This window comes from Platalea leucorodia (assembly GCF_965183815.1).
Source record: "Platalea leucorodia genome assembly, chromosome: 13".
Taxonomy (NCBI): domain Eukaryota; kingdom Metazoa; phylum Chordata; class Aves; order Pelecaniformes; family Threskiornithidae; genus Platalea; species Platalea leucorodia.
This window is the reverse complement of record NC_138835.1, coordinates 281,794-302,249: the sequence shown is the minus strand read 5'-3', so window position 1 is coordinate 302,249 and position 20,456 is coordinate 281,794. Positions and strand designations below refer to the sequence as shown.

At 39.4% G+C, this 20,456-nt stretch overlaps 1 protein-coding gene across 10 annotated transcripts in view; it reads right to left on the bottom strand.

Moving 5' to 3' along the window:
- PHF20 (PHD finger protein 20) overlaps positions 1-20,456 on the bottom strand; it is a 71,953-nt gene that overhangs the window by 47,363 nt on the left and 4,134 nt on the right. For 5 of the 10 annotated variants that reach the window (XM_082326069.1, XM_082326070.1, XM_082326062.1 and 2 more), the window contains 4 exons: positions 16,901-16,955; positions 3,915-4,086; positions 3,619-3,703; positions 2,774-2,853 (listed from right to left, as the gene is read on the bottom strand). In XM_082326069.1, coding sequence (XP_082182195.1) covers positions 2,774-2,853; positions 3,619-3,703; positions 3,915-4,086; positions 16,901-16,955 — 392 coding nt within the window. Of the gene's footprint in view, positions 1-2,773; positions 2,854-3,618; positions 3,704-3,914; positions 4,087-10,427; positions 10,543-15,095; positions 15,225-16,900; positions 16,956-20,456 lie in introns of all 10 variants that reach the window. The other 5 variants (XM_082326066.1, XM_082326065.1, XM_082326063.1 and 2 more) reach the window with 2 other exon arrangements.

Below are 20,456 nucleotides of genomic sequence, written 5' to 3'. Positions count from 1 at the left end.
ACTGCCTTTAGTTGAACTAGCTTCCCTCTTCCTGCTGCCTAATAACTTGAAGCATTAAAGAGCAACCATACTCGTCTCCAGCCGTAGTTCTGCAAGGCACAACAAGCTTGAACTTTGAACAAGGATCAGAGGATGAGAAAGACTAAATACCTCAAGACCTCTTTGGGGAAAAAAAGCAGAACAGCTGATCCGAGTTATACAAAATTCTGAGAATACACTTAAGACTCCTTATCTCCTTGTACTACACTACATCTTGCCTCTTCCCACCCCAATCTTCCTATCTATATGTGGCTTACATGAACTGACAGCTTTTAAGATTGCCGTTTTCAGACCACAGTCCTAAGAAATAATTTTGATGTACACTGACCATTTTATTACAATCTGCTCCATCCTCTATGATTTCAACCACGCTTGGTGGTAAAAAAAAAAATCACTTTTAAAAAATGTGAGATTAAATTGCTATGTATTTCATGAAAACAGCTGGGCAAAAGGGAAGAAAGTCTTTCACCTTCTTAGGTGTCTGAGCATCACTTTTACCAGACATCATAAAAATCTGGCTTCTGTAAATTCCTTAAATGCCACAGCTATGGGAGAAGCTTCAGTGGAAGCTCAAATATTAGTAAGAAAATCCTCAAAAAACAACCCTCAGACATTAGGTTTCATCAGCTGTGCTGCTCACACAACCATGCAATTTGAATCAAGTATATAGTACTGGAACACACATGAGTATCTTAATCAAATTATTCTCAAGAAACTGAACCATAAATACAGTATGTCTTAATTACCTCTTGATGTTACTGAACTCTTAAAAGCTGTGTGTCCTTGCATAAGTACATTCACACTGTGCAGGTCATTAGCACTTTACCATCATTGTTCAATATAGCATGTTACACCCTCCATACAGGGACAGAGTAAACTGTCATTAAAGAAAAGATGACCAGCTTACATTGCTCCCTTCAGAAATCAGGTGGGTTTTGGGCTGCCTATTTTTTGGTGGTGGTGGGTTTTTTTACTGCTTTTTGGTTTTTGTTTGTTTGTTGTTTTTTGGGGGTTTTTTTTGTGTTTTTGTGGGTTTTTTTTAACAGCAGCTAAGATATGAGCCACGTGTGTCTTTATGGCTCCAGTCTCTCCTACTGATGACAGGAACAAGACACTTCTGCTGCCAGCATGCTGCTACATTAGTGCTGTATCTGAATCCACACCTTAAGTAACTTAAATTCACAAGTGAATCTTGAGCTCTCCAGTGGCTCAAGGTTTTTTGTTTGTTTGTTTTGGGTTTTTTTGTTTTTGGTTTGTTTGTTTGTTTTGGTTTTTTTTAAACTTTACTTCTGATTGTGTAAGCAGAGCTCATTAGGAAGTTCTTGCCTTATGCTTTTTTATGCTAAAGGACAGAACAAGATGTTCTAGCATATGTCATCCCTTGGGTCAAGAGAAATCTTCCCAGGCAGTGGTTAAAGGGAGAAAACAAACTCCTTTCAAAACCTACCCAAAGCTATGTGGAAACATGAAACTCCCTAAAGGACAGGGGAGAGACAAAATACTTTGCCTTTCTTATGCAGAATATTTCTTAAGATTGTTTAACTTTATGTATTTAAGGTTAAATATGGTAGAAATATTTCTTATGGCAATGAAAATTCTTTAGGTAGTTCCCTTGTGAGTATTAGTCAACCTTCAACCAGGCACAATTATTACCATTTGAAAGCTATTAAGAGCCCTTTGTGGCAAATCTGAAATAGTTTTCCCTCCCAGACTGGCAGACACACAAATCTGGAGACCTCCAAGGAATGGCACACCTCTTCACAACAGTAACGGATTTAAATTCTATCCATTAATATTCATTATTGGAATCTGTATTTAAGACTTCTGTTGTGGGGGAGGGATTAAATTTCTTTGTTCAAACTTCAAGTTCCAGAAAACTAAAAGCAGAAGGCATGACTAAAACCACAGGCTACAGCTACCACACAGGAATGTGTGCCAAGATCTCAAACTTAAAACCATTCCTATAATGAAAATTTTCTGAAGCAGGTACTTAAGAAGTTTTAACCAAGTTACACAGGACTAGAACTTGTCAGTCTTTCCTACAAAGTGCTCACACATGAAAACTGAAGTACAAAGAAGCACTTCTTCCTTCTCACCATGACCAGGACAAAAAACTTTTTTTTTTCTTCCGAATGGCTCACTACTACTTTCTGTCACAAGCTGAAGGTTGAACCCACAACACTGAATAGGTGAAGGGTTGGTAGAATAGCTAAGCCATAGAAGCAGAACGTGGTTTAGTAAAAAAGTTTATCTTCTCAAAGTTGTGAGGTGAAAGATTACTAGACAGCTTCCTTAAAAGTCTCAAGACAATCAAGTAGTTACTTTGGGAAAGAATAGTTTCTGTCCACTCCATAGTTCCCATCCCTTAATTTCTAAGATGCATGTATTTAAACTAATCTCAAACAGGTGAAACAACCAAAGTGTGTTTCAATAACCTACCACTAGCTTTAGTATGTACATTCTGAATCTTCCAATGATTTTTAGAAAACTGTTTTATTTATATGCCTATGACGTCTTTAGTTCAAGAGGTGCATTCATGAGAACATGAACCTGAGCTCTGCAAATCATACCATGAAGATTTGCATAACCTTTTAATTTTAATGGATTTTATTTCAGTTGTGTTGTATGTTGGCAATAGAGATGTTTCATTCATTTCATATTTTATAGTTCATCAAATCTAGCCACCTGAACTGTTAATTTTAGAATACACTAGTAGCACAGACAGAGTACTTACCTGATCTTTGGAAAAAGCTTTGACATGAATGTTTTTGACAGTCTGAACTACACCATCATAAAACTTCACAGTATATGTACCTAAAATTTGAAAATAAAGTATAGGAGTTTAAAGATCAGAAGTTCTTTAACAGAGCATCTGCTAACACCTCCAATACTCTAGCTGCATATTTAGGTCTAGGTACAAGCTGCCTCATCTGAGTTGTTAGAAACTTCAACAGCAGAGGTCTTATCACAGGCCAGGTAAGGGAGAAACAGTGAAGTTACCAAAACTAATTACGATAAGCATAAAGGTGCATATCTAAGCTTAGAGTTGCTCCTTAGATATACTTTCCTCACAAAACCCCAAAATATTTTTGGTGGAATACTCCAAGAGATAATTACACAGACTTCTTTCCCTTGATCTTACAACATCTAGTCAATCTAAAGAAAGCACAGCACAAGAACAAGAACAAGTCCTTCATGGTTACTTACTGATATTCAAAAAGGAAAAGCATGGCTGTGCTTTCACATGCCTCCCATTTGTTAAGGGTTTTTGCAGCTCTGACACTAGTTTTGCTGCAGTTACATACATCTCTTGACAATAAACTTAAGAAACAATTTTTCCCAAACATATACTTAAAGCAAACTGACTGGATATCCCAGCAGAAATTTCTTTTATCTCATGAAAAGCATAAGAGGTTAGGTTAAAAAAGTTGATGGCAGACTAAAACATGTAATTGAAAATAAAACTTTTCACAGTTGTTTTCTGTCTGCTGTACTCTCTCTCCACCTAAGCAAAAAGGTTAGAATACAATTAGAAATGCATTACTCACAAGCATGACAAAACCAATAGTGACTCCTTACCATCTTTGTTAACAGAAGTAACTTTGGCTGGATAGAAGCGACAGTCAGACCAGCATGCCAGTACCTGATCATTTATATGAAATCCCTACAAGATAGTTAAGAGTGTTTTCATCTGAGAATTACTGAAACATACAACTTCATTAAAACATCAAAATTATTAGTTTCCAATATTTAAAACAAATCATAAAACTTATACAGCAGGCAACACAGCAACAGTGAAGCATTTTAACGGTCATAATTCATACAACTGCACATTAAACTGTTACGTACTCAAATGTCCTCTATTTTCTACTTACTGCACAACCTTCTTCCTCATGTAATCCTTCTTTTCTTAACTGTATCTTCTCTAAGGGACGCAAATAAGGACTGTCCCAACAAAACCATTCATCATATCTATGGTTCCAGCGTTTGAAATGGATAAGTACTTTTCCTTCTTCATAATCAATTTCTTCAATGTGAGCTGGATACCTGGTCAAAAGGTAGATTAAAATATTTCAATAAAGAATAAGATAAGCTGTCTCAGACACTTAACTACAGTACAAAACATTACACAAATGGAGCCTTCTGCATGATCAACACCAAAATATCTGAAGATCTGCTTGATCAGGTGTGATGGGGAGCCGAGTTACTATACATAACAACCTTTAGTTTCTACAATCTTATCGATGTATCATTTTTATAAGCAATAAAGATGCTACAAAATGACTAAGAGCTCAGCACAGGATGAATCCCAAAACTGAACAGCAAAGGCAAGCATTGGCTGCAGGAAGAGGAGACAACTAAGGAGTTCTTCGTCCAGGGTGGGGAAAAAAAATGTAACTAGAGATCAAGAAATCAGAAAAGCCTTCACTACATCTAGAAATTTCACATACACACAAAAATGATAGCTTCAACTCCCTCTTACCAAGAGTAACACCTGGAGGGCAATACACTCACTTCTCTCAGACATACCCATCAACAGGCATCACAAATCATCTTCCCAGGGTAACAGCAAAAGTCTAGCAGGCACACTAAACCTAACCTAAGTTTTACATTCTCGAAGTTAAATTTCATCTGCAAAGTCCTGGGACTTTTAAATTAAAATCTCTCAGTGTACTAGAAGTATAGGTATCTGAGAACAGTCAAATCCAGTTGTTTCTAATCAGGAAGACCTTATAAACTATGCATTTCTTTAATTGCATTGGTAATTGTAACTTCAGTAAGTATTTCGGAATCATAGCATATTTCACTATCCCAACTGAAGATAACATCCCAATTATTAATGTTTTCCTCTCCACAATAATAGCACCAGGAGAAAAGTCTCTTGTCGGTGTTTTCAGTTACTTGTGGAAGAAAGGCAAGGCCCCACTGAATTCTTGAACAAAGGGCTGAAGAAAAAAAAAAAAACAAAAAACAAAAAAAACCAAATTCACAAGTATTCTTTACCTGACAAATCACACTTAAAAAGATAGAATAAGGGGTAGAAAGAAATGGCATCTCAAAAGCACCAAGCCTGATGCTAAAAATAAAACCCAGACATATCAGAATTAAGACTTAAATGCAACAGACTACCATTCTACAATCCTACACAAATGAAAAGCGACCTACAACTCAAATTCTTCAGCAGATCTCAGACACATCTAGCCATGACTTGTCCAAAAAGAGCTACAAGTAGGCCACACTAGAGACTTACACTGCAACCACAGACTAAGGCCCTGCCTAACACTCAATGCCACATGCCTCAAGCTATGCCATTAGTTCATCCCAATATATTATCAAAACACATGCAGCAAAAGCTGTGGAGAAGAGGAAGACAAATAGGAGATACTCATGGCAGGGACATCTCTAACTGGTTACCAGCTTCCTAGGAAGGAAGTAATTTAATTTGTGTGACAGTCAACATATTTCATATTTATGTAACCCCAAACACTGCCCTGCACAGGTTCATGAGGGGGGAATATTCAGAGTCTTCCCACATATAAACATACTCCTATTAAACGTAGTTTATTCTTAGATATCTCAGCAACTACCTATCGCTAAGTACAGGTAATGACAAAAATCAGTATCCAGCTCCCTGCAAAGTGCAGCAAAAACAGGGGTAGGAATTCCCAGGTCCTCTCAACAAAAGACTAGCCAGAAGGATGCTTTTGCCATCAGGACTGCAATGGGCCTAGGGCTTGTCCAGATTCTCAAAGATCAAGAGGGAAGTTGATAGAAATGACAGAGTAGTTGTTCAACATTAAGCTAACAATCCAGTCCATGCAGATAACCATCTCTGGTAAATGCACTCAATCCACTAACTTTCTCCCACTGGGGAGAGACAAGCCCAAGTGACAAGAGCCAACTAACTATGATGCAAAACCGTTCCCTGCTTCATACCCAGTGAAAGGAGGAACCTTCTCCACCAGAAGAACCATCATCCCAGAAGCATGCATCAGTATCATCTGCACCTATCCCCCCCCACACCCTCTAAAGACTCCTTGATGGGGGAGAGATGCTCATTTATCATAAAGAACAGCAAAAACATACCTGACAATGAGACCAAATTTCAGCCTGGTTGAGAGCCAGCATGGGTAAACTGGAGCTCTCAGCCAGTTCCTGGATAACATGCTGCAAAACCAAATCTTCTTCTGAAGCAACCAGCGTGAGCAAATGTATGTTCAGTGCTCTTGACTGGAACAGTAGACCTATCAGAAGCTGTGCTACATCTACCCACGAACAGCCCTGATTCCACCTTCCTTTCAAATGCAAAACAGAGCACTGGCAACTTTGAAAGGTTCATAGCTTCTCAACAGCTCTGAGCTCCACACATTGACAGTGCAAGCTTCCTTCCTCCAACATTTGTCCCCTAGCTTTCAAAGTGTTGAGCAAGCATGCCACATCAGGAGGCACAAATCCTCACAGATCTATAGAGAAGAGAGTAATACAGTATATCCATACACATACACCAAAAAGCCTATGAACATGCCAAGGGGTAGAGGTAACTTAAAAGAAATTCAGACTTTTTTACTAAGAAAACATACTATGGGAAGATGCAAAAAGTGAAAGGCCAATAGCTGAAGCCTAGTTAAGGCCTGAAAAAAAAGAGTACAGCTGCCATGGGTCCAGACATGGTCCAACACATCCTCCCCCAAAACACAAAGGAAGCATTTAGCTGACTCCATGGGTCTTCAAGACAGCTAACTGATCCTGGGTAAGAAATCCCCAACTGGTACCTATTTGAATATTTATATATCTCACTGCGAAAAACAAGCTGAAATCAGACACAACTTCTCACAATATATTGGGAGGCCAAAACAAGTAGCTTTCCAGCTCAATTCAAAAGGAACGATGAGCTTGTACCTTTCAAGGCCTCATGCACTGGCTAAACAGTAAGGAAAACCTCCAAGATGCCGAAACTGCTGACATTAGTTTTGATAAGAACCCAAGTGACAATCAAAAGCTCAAACAGCATAACTCTCAACAGACAGGGGTTAGCAATGACTGGCAACTTCAGACTACTGCTGTCAGAGCACAACAAACAATATGAAAATGGGTTTATTGTAGACACAGAGCTAGGAAGGGACAAGCTTACTGCAGTCAAAGCAATGCTGAGAGGAAAGGAAGCATCTAGGAGAACCAGTACTATGAAGGACGATAGCTGTGGGATTTCATCTTTTCAGTACTGAGACAAAGTCCTGACAGCATGAGCAATTAAATTCATCGGTCCGACAACCTCTACCTTAACAGGGCAGCACAATAAATACTCTAACAATACTAATCTTCTCAATACTCAAGAGCCTCAACCAGAATCAAAAGTCTCTTCATATCCATTTTATTTGCACAACAGACAGAAGAACTTGAAAGAGCTGTCTTTCAACAAGGTAACACAAGAGGTGTCATCATTTGCCTACTGCAGGTGTCCAGTGCAGAGACATCCTCTTTTCAATAAGAAAGGATGTCTGCAGCTAGCCAGCACTGAAGAGTTTAAATAATCCAATGCAAAAAGTTTCAAGAACTCAATTCAGCCGGTACAGCGTGTGCATCGTAACAGCCAGCCCCTCTGGGATCTCTCCATTTAGGACTGCACTACTGAAGCAGTCCCACTAATCCATCCTCTGAACTCCAGCACTGTGTACCAAGAGACCTTTCAGCATGCACAGAGGCACTGCCTGATGGTCAGAGCTCTCCACCTTTAGGGCCCTGAGGTCAACAGACACTGCCACAAGCCCTTCATGACAGCTTTGATGCATCAACTAAGCCCTAAGAACTAAGTCAAGTACCAAAAGTACTCACTGTATTCCCTGGAGTTCAAGTCTAGGAGGTGACAGACAACTGCACCAGGAACTGAAGGGTACTTCCAATACATTATGATTCCAGGTACAACAAAGCAACCTTTGATAAGAGCTCTAAAGACGCAAAATTCACTTTGCACCTTGGCAAGGAGCAGAATCTGCATTGACTACTTTGCTGGCATACAAAATTTTTTTTCCTTTTCAGTAGGGTTGGCATCACATCCAAACCCCCTGAAAGTCCTGAACTAGCATCTCAGGGGACAAGCCACTCCCATGAAAGGCAGTTAAATAGGGCTCCAAGATGAAATACTTTCTCAAATGGCAGTAGTGCTTTGGAAGCAATACTGGCCCATGAATTAACTGGTGCGTTTGGTACTGAGTACAGAAATCAAAGCCAGCCTTCCAATCAAACAAGAGACTTCTGCCTATGTTTAAGCGTCAACATCGCAACAAAAGTACACACAAGAAGAGCTTGGACCTCTGAAGGTCTAGCACTGGGAAAAGCAAGTATCAGCAAATGGAAAGTTTTGTATCCACGTAAAAGGAGTGCATTGTAACCACGCCTTAGAGTGGTCCTGTTCACACAGCCGGAGGTGAAAGTAGCAGGGGAAAAAAAGAAGTCTGCTGTCCTCTACACATCCGCACCTGGGAAGCTGTGTCAGCCTGTCACCACTGATATTGCTACAAGAAAATAAGCCCCCAGCTCTTACAAATTTCAGTTCATGAAGCCTGAAAAGAGAAATACACACAGATCAGGTTGCCCAGAGAGGCTGTAGAAGCCCCATCCCTGGAAACATTCATTCAAGGTCAGGCTGGACAGGGCTCTGAGCAACCTGATCTAGTTGAAGATGTCCCTGCTCGTTGCAGGGCGGGGTTGGACTGGATGAGCTTTAAAGGTCCCTTCCAACCCAAACCATTCTATGATTCTATGATCACCAGTCAAGGAAACATGGACCTTCTGACCCAGGTTTCAAAAGCTTAGCAAGCAAAAGAAAGCTTTCAGAACTGGAGAGTTAATAACTAAGTTGTGACATCAAAGAGCTGCAAAACGCTGAGCACAAGACAGGTCATTTAAGATCAAGCGTTTTTAAAAACCAAACAACATGGCTTGGTTTTGGACATGCAGCACATCCAAAATTCAAATTTAAGCCAAGGGATATGTGGAAAGTATAGAAGGTGTTGAATTTCCCCCCAAAAGTTTTCCCATGTAAGAGCTGTGTACTGCCATACTTTGAGACGCTGTTGTTGTCCCAACATGTCAGAAGGATAAGAGTCATGGACATCAGTTATTAGCCTTACTCGAACACAGTCTATACTAAACCGCATCTTTAATAAGCCTACATTACAGACAGGCTAAGAATCTCATTTTTGTAGGTATAACTATTTTTTGCTGTACAAATAAAGCTGAAGAATACAAAAGACGCATGCAGATTCAGACTGAAGTCCTACCTATGCAACTCTTGGTTACACAGGAAAGCCAACACAACATGCAAGTATGATTTAATGTTCGTACTTCATGTTCTTTCCATGAAGAGCTATGTTTACTCATTTTCACAATTCCAATCCCCTTGTACCTGGAAAGCAGAGAAATACTCTGCATGCAACCAAGATGTTCTGGAACAAGTCCACTCTGTCTAAAGCAGCGCTCCATCCTTCTGGGATGTCCAGATGGTATTCAACACTGTGACTTCTGCACACTTAACCTGCCAGCAGGTTACAGAGCCTAAAGTACAAGTCATGTCTAACCCACATAGACTCTTAAACAAAAGTCAACTATAGCTGACTTCAGGAGAGAGGAGATATCTTAAGGAACTAGCAAAACGAAATTAATTCCTGTATTTAAGAAGTCTTTGTCTCCAGCAATTTTCCTTGTATGCCTCATTCACTAAGCATTATTAAATGCTAATTTTTGAGCTGACTTCCTGAAACAAACAGACTTAGAAGACTCAAAGTTAGCCCAAGTAACTTTTAGGCCCTTTTTTCCCTTCCTACTGCAGTGGTTAGTCAAAAAAAGTCTTCTTCCTCACAACTGAAGTCTGCAAGACAGGTTCCAGAGCAGACTTCTTAGTGTGGAATGCGTTTCCCCACCCAGTTCTTTTAATTCTAAAGCTGACCACCCTCACATGAGCACAGCCCATAACAATTTCCATCAGATTTTAAAGCCTATGAATTCACTACAGCAATGGGAAAGGAAGTAGTGAGGAACTACCTTGGGTATGCTGTACTGCAAAGGATTTATCTCTTCATAATGTCTGCTCTGCAAGTATAACACAGAATTTAAAATATGAATTCAGGAGTACCCAAGTCTGAAGTCCCACTAGATTTATGCGTAGTCCTATTTCCCAGACACAGATAGCGCCAGTACAATTCTTTTTAAGGGCCAGCACAACATACCAGCATATATCGCCCATTTCAACCACTGGTATATAAACTTTTGTAAATTAACTACTTTCCTACAAACCAACAACCAGGACTCTAAATACTGTACCAATACAAAATGTTTAAGATATTAAAGACTTAGAGTTAATATAATATGAATGGTTTTAAAAAAAATACCAGTTTTTTAATCTGTCACGGGCTTCCAACTGGGCTCCCACCTCAAAGTTGATCCCTCTTCTATTCGGAGGATGTTTTGTCATTTTGTAATATCAACACTGCTGATTTTATTCCCCTGAAAAATGCAATTAAATATCAATCACTAATCAAGACATATACAAAATAAGCTTATGCACCATAATCCCCAAAAGCTAGATGTTAAGGGACCTCTGTATTTTTTGTTTGCAGAAAGTAGTAGGGGTAATTATCTCTTCAACAAGGGTTCCCAAGTGACAGTGTGCAGAATCATTCCAAAAATGTGTTCAAAATGGTAGCTACTGGACCACGAAAGGCTGAAGCTCAACCTTTGTCCATCAGTCCAACTTCCAGCTCAATTAAGAACTCTGCAACCCAATGTTTATTCACAACTGGGATAGAAGTTTCATGATATTCTCTCCCCCCTCCCAGTTTTGATGAAAACAAGGAATCCAGTAAACAGGAAGTGGGCAAAAACAAACACAATAACAATCTTGCAACAGCTACCATGTTAGTGAAACACTCAAGAACACTATGTCACCTCATCACTACAAATGCAACAGAGTTCAAAGACATTAGACATGTAATTTCTTTAACCAATTTTAGACTATCTATGCTGCTTGCATATTTGCATTGCTTTCTTCCCACTTCTCCACCATTTTAACCAGAAAATAAAGATAGTCTTCATTAAGACATGTTTCCAACAGATAATATAAAGGTTTAAGAACTCGTACCTTGAGAGAAACTACTTGCACACATTTAGTGGAAAGCCTGATCAGGAGCTATTTTTCCCAAATTTTTGTCAGTCATTTCCCACAATTATAAGATAGAAATTATGATCCAAGCTCACAAGATCCAAAAATACAAGTAAGTTTTATTGAATACTGTCCTCCTTAGAGTAAGGCTTTATCTTGAAGATTCAATTAAAGATGTATAAAATGGATGTGAGTTAAATCAAAAAACCTTCTAGTCTCACACTACAAGAATAGTATCAACTGAGCTGCATCTATAAAAGGATTAACATTATTTTATGAAGAACTACTCTAAGTTCAAGTGTGGTTCAGAAATCAAAGATTTTAGGAAAGTTAAAGCTTCTATCACAGAGAAAAGCTACTCCATCAACACACTTTTTAAACCAGGCCATTTGTCAAGGGCTGGCCATGGAGGCACCCCCACCACCTCAAGTATCATAACCACATTGCAAAGAAACTTCTCTACCAGAAGATGATCTGCTGTCTTCCTCTAAAGCACTGCTTTTAGACTTATCTTCACTATTGTTAAAGCAGCCTGCAATAGTATGGGGAAAAAAAAATGCTATTGCCTGTAAGCTCAATTCACAACACAGTGATTCACACCAGAAGAAAAAATATTTTAGCCACCTAGGAACTGAGAAACATTGCAAGTTACTTTTCTAGAATATCTGATACCAAACTGTGAGTTTGCCCAGCGTGGACCTGAATCAGTCCAGGAATGACTGTCTTTAATATGGCTAGAGCTTGGGGGGGGATTTACCTACCACCTCCATAACTTTCAATTGAGAAAGGAGAGGGGGAAGGAAATTAAAGAAAAAAGTTAGGACACTTGGGGTTTTATGTTCTGATGAAAAAGAAACAGTAAGAATTAAGAAAAAAAAAAAACCTGGAAATCCAAGAAGCAAGTGCAAAGCTACAGTTTATCCACCCACACCTCAAACATCCACTATTTTCTCTGCAGATTTACATCATTAAAATACCACTTTCTCACACTAGCAATAGAATTCCATGCCTCCAAATGTGGAGCAGACACACATTTTGCTTAACACTTGTAGGAGAAATTACAGCTGTAAGATGACTCTTGTCCCAGTAAACTTATTTTTCTTTTCACTAAGTAGGGACACACAAAGACAACATACTCTTAGAAGTACTGGAAGTACATTATTGAAGCTCTCTGCAGTAGTCCCCTTCAGTAATAGCTGCAATCCTGAAGAATGGGAGTCATTTCAGCTCACCTACACAAGGCTGGGAGAGGAACATACATACCTCCTCACTTCAGTAACAGGATCTCATACAATAGGGCTTCTACAAATAAACATCAATTTTGGTGAGGAAGGCCTTACCTTTCAGTCAAATATTAAAAACCTACTAGCGTCACAACTAAAAGGAAATTGGAAAAAACAGCAGAAGGCATTTAATCATATTTACAGAGGCTACAGATTCTGTGAAAAATCTGCCCTCAGTCCACTTTACAGCTAGAGTCAGCTGAACACCAGCATCTGTCAGAGCACACACATACTGCACCTCACTGACTCAGCCAGCTTGTTACAAGGCAGCTGATCAGAAAGTTGAAAGAGATGAGAAATTGTATGGGTAAGTCTCAATTCACTGCCTCTTCCCCCAAAGTCTTCCTTCCACTCCCCTCCCAAGTTATGAAACTTGGGCTGCTTTGGGTTCTCTCTCGCATCCCGCAACTGGATTTCACTTGATCCAGCAGTCCCTATGCTCAGCATGCCTTGCAAAGCAGGCTATCTTTTTCATTTGCAGCTAATTTCAGGAACAGCTTCCTCAAGCAGATACATACTTGGTAGAACATTACACAAGACAAATTATTCAATAGAGGATCTCAACAATTTTACCCTGAAACATACAGCCTTAGAGCAAGGCTGAAACCATACAATATGGCCTTCACTGAGAGCCATCCCATAGCTTTTCACAAACAAGGCCAACAGGCAACACTAAAGCCCACCCACATTTCACCAGCATGACCTTGACCATATGGAGAACTTTGTTTCTCAGGAAGAAAGAGCACAGGGGCCTGCCTCTGCTTTGAGATTTTATGTTTCAGCGTCTGCCCTCTCCTGCAAGGACTACTTAAAAACCTTGAACTACATCAAAACAGTCTATTAACAAACAACCCCAGACTAAGCAGACACAGTCACAGCTACGACTTGGAAATAACACTTCACCAGAATCTCTCTTCTAAAATTTTCTTCAGCAGAAAATGAATTTGTACCAACTTGGTAACTAAACCAAGACACAAGCAGGCGTTTCACTTTGGTAACTCTGGGAATCCATTTTTCTCAAGTGCTCAAGACCACGATTAAAACAAGGGGTAGTTACTAGGCCTACCCCCAAAGCTGTACAGCTTTTCTCCAAAAATTCCTATTCTACTATGAGGATTAGACTTGTTTCAGGAACAAATACTACAGGATTTAGACAAGTCACTAGTTCCAACAGAAAATATTTCTAAAGCTACATCACTGAAAGTACATATATCTGTTCTTTTAAAGGGAGAGCCTTTTCCTCCCCATAAAAGTCACCATGAGGTAATTTAAAGACTATTCAACTATTCAAATCCTTACAGGTACCAAGCAGGAAGGCACATTTATATCAGGGCAATGCAGAGGAGAACACGCTTACATTAATACTGATCCCTTGAAGGATCATTATTTTTGTCTTTTCAAACAAGCTTTCTGCTCTGCTAGCAGTGCAGGTCCTGTATATCCACACTGGTAGTTGTTCTGAGTGTCTTCAGTTTTAAGCTCTCTCACTGCTGAGCCCCAAACCTGGCACGTCACTAAGTTCCAACAGAAGAGGGTTTCTCTGGAAACTGGAGAAATCTTTTGTCTTATCATGTAGAGCAAAACCAAGCAGTTACAGCAAACTTCCTCTTTCACTAACAACAGCCTATATTGTTTTCTCTCTGGAAACTGCAGAACCACTGCAGCCTTTTTCAAAGCCTTACCTACCTTTGCAAACCCTGTTTTCCAAATCACTAGTAAGTATGATTAAACCATTTCTTACGTACTATCACACCAAAACCCCTGCCTTTAAATCAGTCCCACTTCCAAACTTAGTACTGTCTCAATTCAGGACTTCATAAGCAGCTCAGAAGAAAGGCAATTCACTCCCACAATTCAGCCTCTTAACTCCTTCTTTCTTTAGTGTATCTGTGCCAAACCCAGGGATTTCCCCCTTGTCCCCTATCAGAGCACAATTAAAAAAAAAAAAAAAAAGAGGAACTCCATGAAAAAACATAGTTCTCTGGCTTGATAAAGGAGCACAGTAAACTTTGACAGTTTGCATAAATATAAATTTTCAATGCAAAGCAGTATTAAGTTTTATTCTGGATGGTAAGCTTGCTGTCCAATTCCTATGAGGCATTCTACATCACTGGTGATTCAGTAGGACTACATGGTAGGTAGGACAGATAGTGGGTTAATAAAAAGCACTGGCAAAACCAGGGAGTAATAGCAAGTAGCAAGAGATTGTCCTGTGTTCGTTGGAGATGCAGTGCAGGTGTAACTGAACTGGGATACTAAAGGCAGCCCCAAGGTTTGAAACGTAGTTCCCACATAAGCAACAAGACACAAGCTTGTTTTGTTTCCTTCGTCTATAGCAGTATCAGCAGTTTCTATGCCAAAACAGGTTTACAGTCAATTCCACAAAGCCTAAGCTGACTCTGCCATTCACTCCAGCACCAGACAGCGTTCGTTCCAAAACTGCTATCATATCTACAAGCCCATTTTGAAACAGCCAAGCACTAAGTCCAATCCCATTTTGCACATAAGGTTTTTATTGCTCTACAACAGTTAGTTTTGACCTTTTACTTATACCATCTGCATACACGATACCAAGCCTCGCATCTTCATCAGTGGTAAAACGATGAAAGCCTCACCCAGTTCACCCCCTACAATACGCATGCCCCCATCAGGAATGGTCAATCCAGAGAAGTCCATGGTCCCCACCACAATCGGAAGACCTTGCAAGTGGATGACCACAGCCATGCTGTGCTGAAACCACACACCTGCAGATGAGAAAAGGTAATGGCTATATCAGACTGCAGAACAGTATTTACAGACACCATTTATATTATACAATCCTAATGGCATCTTATGAAGACTAAGTAAAAGTCTCACAAACATTTAAACACCGCTTTTAAAAATTGTTTTGGTGCTGACTTGGGAAGCTGATTACAACAGACTTATTGCCTGCAGACAAAAAGTCTGCCCACCAGGTTTTGCCTACAGCAGTGGGGCTATTATGAGGTAAGCCTCACTGTATTTTACCCTACATATAAAAACAGAAAAAACCCCCACACCTGTTAAAAGTATTAACCCAGAAACAGTTTCTGTACTAGCTATTCATCTAAGGATCCCTATGCTCCTGCCTCATGTTTTGCTTATGCATACCATTTCATAGCAAGATGAGCGAGTTTTAGGACACAAACATTAAGTTTCAGAAGATGACCTTGGCACTAATATTTCAGAACACAATGCTTCAGATCTTCAGTCAAGTTTGGGTTTTGTTTGTTTGTTTTTTTTAATGCGACAGGAGCACAAACAGGAAAGATTCGAACTGGACATGAAGACCACTAGACATTTCAACAAATTCCAAGGAATACTGTATCACCTCCCTTTTTCTATCCAAAAGACACATTTCAAACAAGACATTGGACTACATGCAGTTCTTATTTGCACCGTGTAGGATTCTCAACTAGATCTTAATCAGTATTCACTTCTTGCTTTAAAAGTTTCCTAGATTCAATCAACAACTACACAGGCAAACTCTGACTGAGCAACACAACACTGAAATTGGATCCTGAACTGATACCTACAATTTCCATAACAAGAATACTGTACAGCTAATTTCTCAACACTGAAAAATTCCCACAAAGCATAAGACTTAGTGGTTTATTTCAGCCTCCTATTTTTCCTCTAGTTTATACAAGCAGACTAACAAAACTGACAGCAGTGAAAATCTACATTTGCTCTCCTCTTCAGGCAGAAACGAAGACTCACTCAAAGTACTCTGTGACAAAAGTAAAAAGTTGTCAGCAAACATAAGTTACCCTCCCTAGATCAAGATCCTCACACTGTCCCTAAGGTTAGAGGACATCAAGAATGTCATTTTCATCCTCTCAACAACATCCCATGTTACTGTGCTGTCAATTCAAACTGGTGGAGAGACCGGGACAGACCAACATGGAAGTAGAAATTATGAACATGGGCAATTCAACAGAACAGAAAAAGTATTTTTCTATAATAAAGCCTATTTGAATTACCAAGTGCAATTAAAGAAATAAATACTCATTACTGAAAAGAATTCTTTTCAATCATTTGATCATCTCTCATTTAGCTGTTCTAGTTTCCCCTTTTTTCCTGTAACACACTAAAGGTAAGAGACAAACACTCTTAAACACCGAACAAGCAAAAAGATTTGGGAAAAGGGTTCCAGTTACATGAAGTAAAGCAGGTTTTTCCTAAATAAAATAACATTCAAGAAAATCTACTTTAATGAAACTGCCATTTTTTCCTCCAACTGAAAATGTGCAGTCTTTGTTTTAATATTTCTCTAAATCTTTATACTCTTATCCACAGTGCCTCTGCATGAATTAAGAAAAACCTGAATTTTAAAGCAAAACTTCAAAAACTTAAAGAAGAGATACAATTAACAAAACCAAGGATCCATGCTTATACTCACCAAGAAGAAACTCGTTGCTTATATGGCTGCAAACATTCCGAACACTGCTGTACAACTATAGGGAAGGAAAAACATAAGTCATGTGAATTCTGAGACTAAAAGTAGTTTAGAGTTCAAAAAAATATTTTCTCTACAGCCAACAATATCCCAATCATACAGTAACACTTCTAGAACGTTAATTTAATCTGAAAGTATTTCAATACAGAGGGTCAGCAGGCTGCTGTCATCTAAATTAGAGAGAAACTTATTTAGAGATCCATACAGACACACAAATACTCCCTCTGCATATCCACATCAAATTTCTCCATCATTTATTTATCCTTTGCCAAACAGAAGCCACCAGCAACTTTATCATTATTCCTACTTTGGTGCACCAGATATTTCAGAATAACCCCGTTAACTAATCAAGCGGACAGTGTAATTACCAAACCTTGTATATGCAAGTAACTCAAAATTCAAGGTACTGTCTGCAGACATTTGAAGACTAGATCACCGACATGTTAAATCCACCCTATGGGCCAAGTTGCACTTAAAGGAAATACAGCCTATGGTCAGTTTTATCTTGTACATTGAGAATTATGATTCTAAGTGAAGTGACAGGATAAAGATCCAGCACAGATTATAATAACGAGTTCACCATCTCTTCCAATGGATTGCTAAGTATGAAAACAAGAGTTCCTACTGTTGGGTGTCCCTGCCCTCCTTTATCTCATTTGCCCCCCCCTTTTTTTTTTTGCTTTCCCTTTCTCTGTTATTCCAAGCTGCAGAAATTCTTAACTGCTCTCCCACTTCATCTAACACATCTAACTGCTATTTGGCAGATAAGACTTTTAAGCAAATGTATCTGAAACATTCAAAGATACTTAAACACAACCAATCTGCCCCAAATCTAACACTCTCTTTTCCTCCCAGGAGTTTAATGAGAACTACTACTGAGAAACCCCCACAAATATCACTGCATCAATTATACTCCTACCGCCCAAGCAGTCTTAAACTCTGAGGACAGTAGCTAAAAAGAGAAAGCTTCAATTCTGAAATACCAAGTATGAGAAGCAGCCCATAAACAAAACCAAAACTGCAAAATCTGAGTCAAAGGGTCAAAATGCCTGAGTGTTCTAGATTTGGAAGTACATCAAAACCCTTTTGCAAAACAATTACAGCAGACCAGGATTCACACAACTGAAGTCATCACTTCAGACGTAACATATAATTCCTACTCATACTGGTGGATCTCTGCTGCAATACCATGGTGGTTAAACTTTAACAAGTCATCTTTCAGTACAGGTTATTTTAAAAAAACAACCAAAACCCTAAGTCAGATACAAGCCTTCAACAAGCTCAAATTACAGATATACTCTTATTTAACAAGCACGGTGGTGTGTTTTAACCCCAGTCGGCAACTGAGCATCACGCAGCCGCTCGCTCCCTGCCCTTCCCCACCCAGCGGGATGGGGCAGAGAATTGGGGAAAAAAACTAAAACCCATGGGTTGAGATAAAGACAGTTTAATAGGACAGCAGAGGAAGAAGAAATAATAATAATGATAAAAGAATATACAAAGCAAATGATGCACAATGCAGTTGCTCACCACCCACTGACCGATGCCCAGCCCGTCCCTGAGCAGCGATCACTGCCCCCTGGCCAGGTCTCCCCAGTTTATACACTGAGCATGGCATCATATGGTATGGAATAGCCCTTTGGCCAGTCTGGGTCAGCTCTCCTGGCTGTGCTCCCTCCCAGCTTCTTGTGCACCTGGCAGAGCATGGGAAGCTGAAAAGCCCTTGACTAGGATAAACCCTACTTAACAACAACTAAAACATCAGTGTGTTATCAACATTATTCTCATACTAAATCCAAAACACAGCACTATACCAGCTACTAGAAAGAAAATTAACTCTAACCCAGCCGAAACCAGGACACATGACTCTTCAAGATACATCATGGTAAGACTGATGCTTTCTGGATATCTAAAAATATTTTTTAAATTATCCAGAGAAACAGGAAAAAAACCCAACCTTCTTGCATTTAGAAATAATTCCAACTGCCACGAAAAAAAGCAGCCTAACAAATCAAGGAAAAAAAGAGTTACATGAAACACTTCTTTCACTGAAAAAGCTTGTAGCAACTTAAGACTCTAAACATCTCTATGGTTTTAGATCTTCTTAGTTAAGAAAGAAGAAATTTAGTGCGAAGGTGCAAATTAATATATATCAGACCGCAAGAATTCTCTCAAGGAAATTAAGAGTTCAAATGTTTAACAACTAAAAGACCTGCAGACGGCTCAAGCAAGCTGCGTTGTTTCTTATGGAAGAACAATCTCCAAATCATGAGAATTCACCACATCAATCCATGCATGTATAGCCATGTGAACAAACACAAACCAAGATGACCAAATGCAGCCCTCTCCTGTCAATGAAGACATCTTCAGTTGGATAAACTACATTCATCACATGGCAGAGGGATCTGCCTTTTGGTCATACGAGAAAAACTAAAAGAGTTTCTCCAGAACAGTTTCTTCATCCACAAATCCAGTTCATGTCAATACATGCAAGTCTTCTCCAGACTGGAGGAGGAGTGGCAGAAACAAGCTGCAGCCATGTGAATTGTTCCGAGAAGCCTAATCTATAGCTTGCAGATTGGGCATCCCAATGCAATCTCTCCTGTTTTTCTACCTGAACTGAAGCTGTATAAAACCACCTCATGCTGCTGAATGCACTGAGCATAACCGTCCTCAAAAAGATACTTTTGCCCTGCCTAATGGGTACCTATGGGCTCACAGTGCCTTTGTCAAATAAAAATGAAATCAGGAAAAGGAAAAAAGTAGAGTGATTCTCATTGCCATTCTATACTCCCTCAGAAGCAAAAGAACAAAAAAACCCACAGAACTGCTTGGACAAACTTACTTAGAGTGGGACTATATTTAAATATTTGGTTTAGGGTGGTGCAGCAGCCTAAGGCTGAACCTATTGAACATCCCTGGACAAGGTGCTAACTGTCGGAGAGTGGCCTTGCACAACAGATGAGGAAAGGAACCACAGGTGGGATCAAAACCTCATGTGACAATTTCACCATTTTGCAAAGACAACAGGTTTCTTCTTAAAAGAACATACCTTTAAGAGATGGGCAGGGTCCAAGAACACGACTTCCATTTGCCTACGAATTATCTGCTTGGTTACAACACCTAGATTACTGAGTCTAATATCATTTTGCACTCAATGCCAATGTTTTAAAGTCAGTACAAACATTTAAGCATTAAGTGGCTCTGAAGTATTACCATGTATATCCCTTCTGAAAGCAACACCTTGGTATTCTAAAGAAGTCCACATTTGAGACAGAAATTCAACACTTAAGGCTATGTGTTGGTCAGTAAGCTGCCCAATTAATTCCTCAGTTTTGACCAGATGTCCTGCCCCTGGCTTTGAGGTTGCTCTGCATGTTCCAGCAGCACACCATACACTTACAGGGGATTGCTGAACCTAAGATTTTTCTTATCAGTGAGCACCAATATGTATTTCAGCTATCAGAGGAAAAGATAATGACCAAAAATAGAAGGAGCC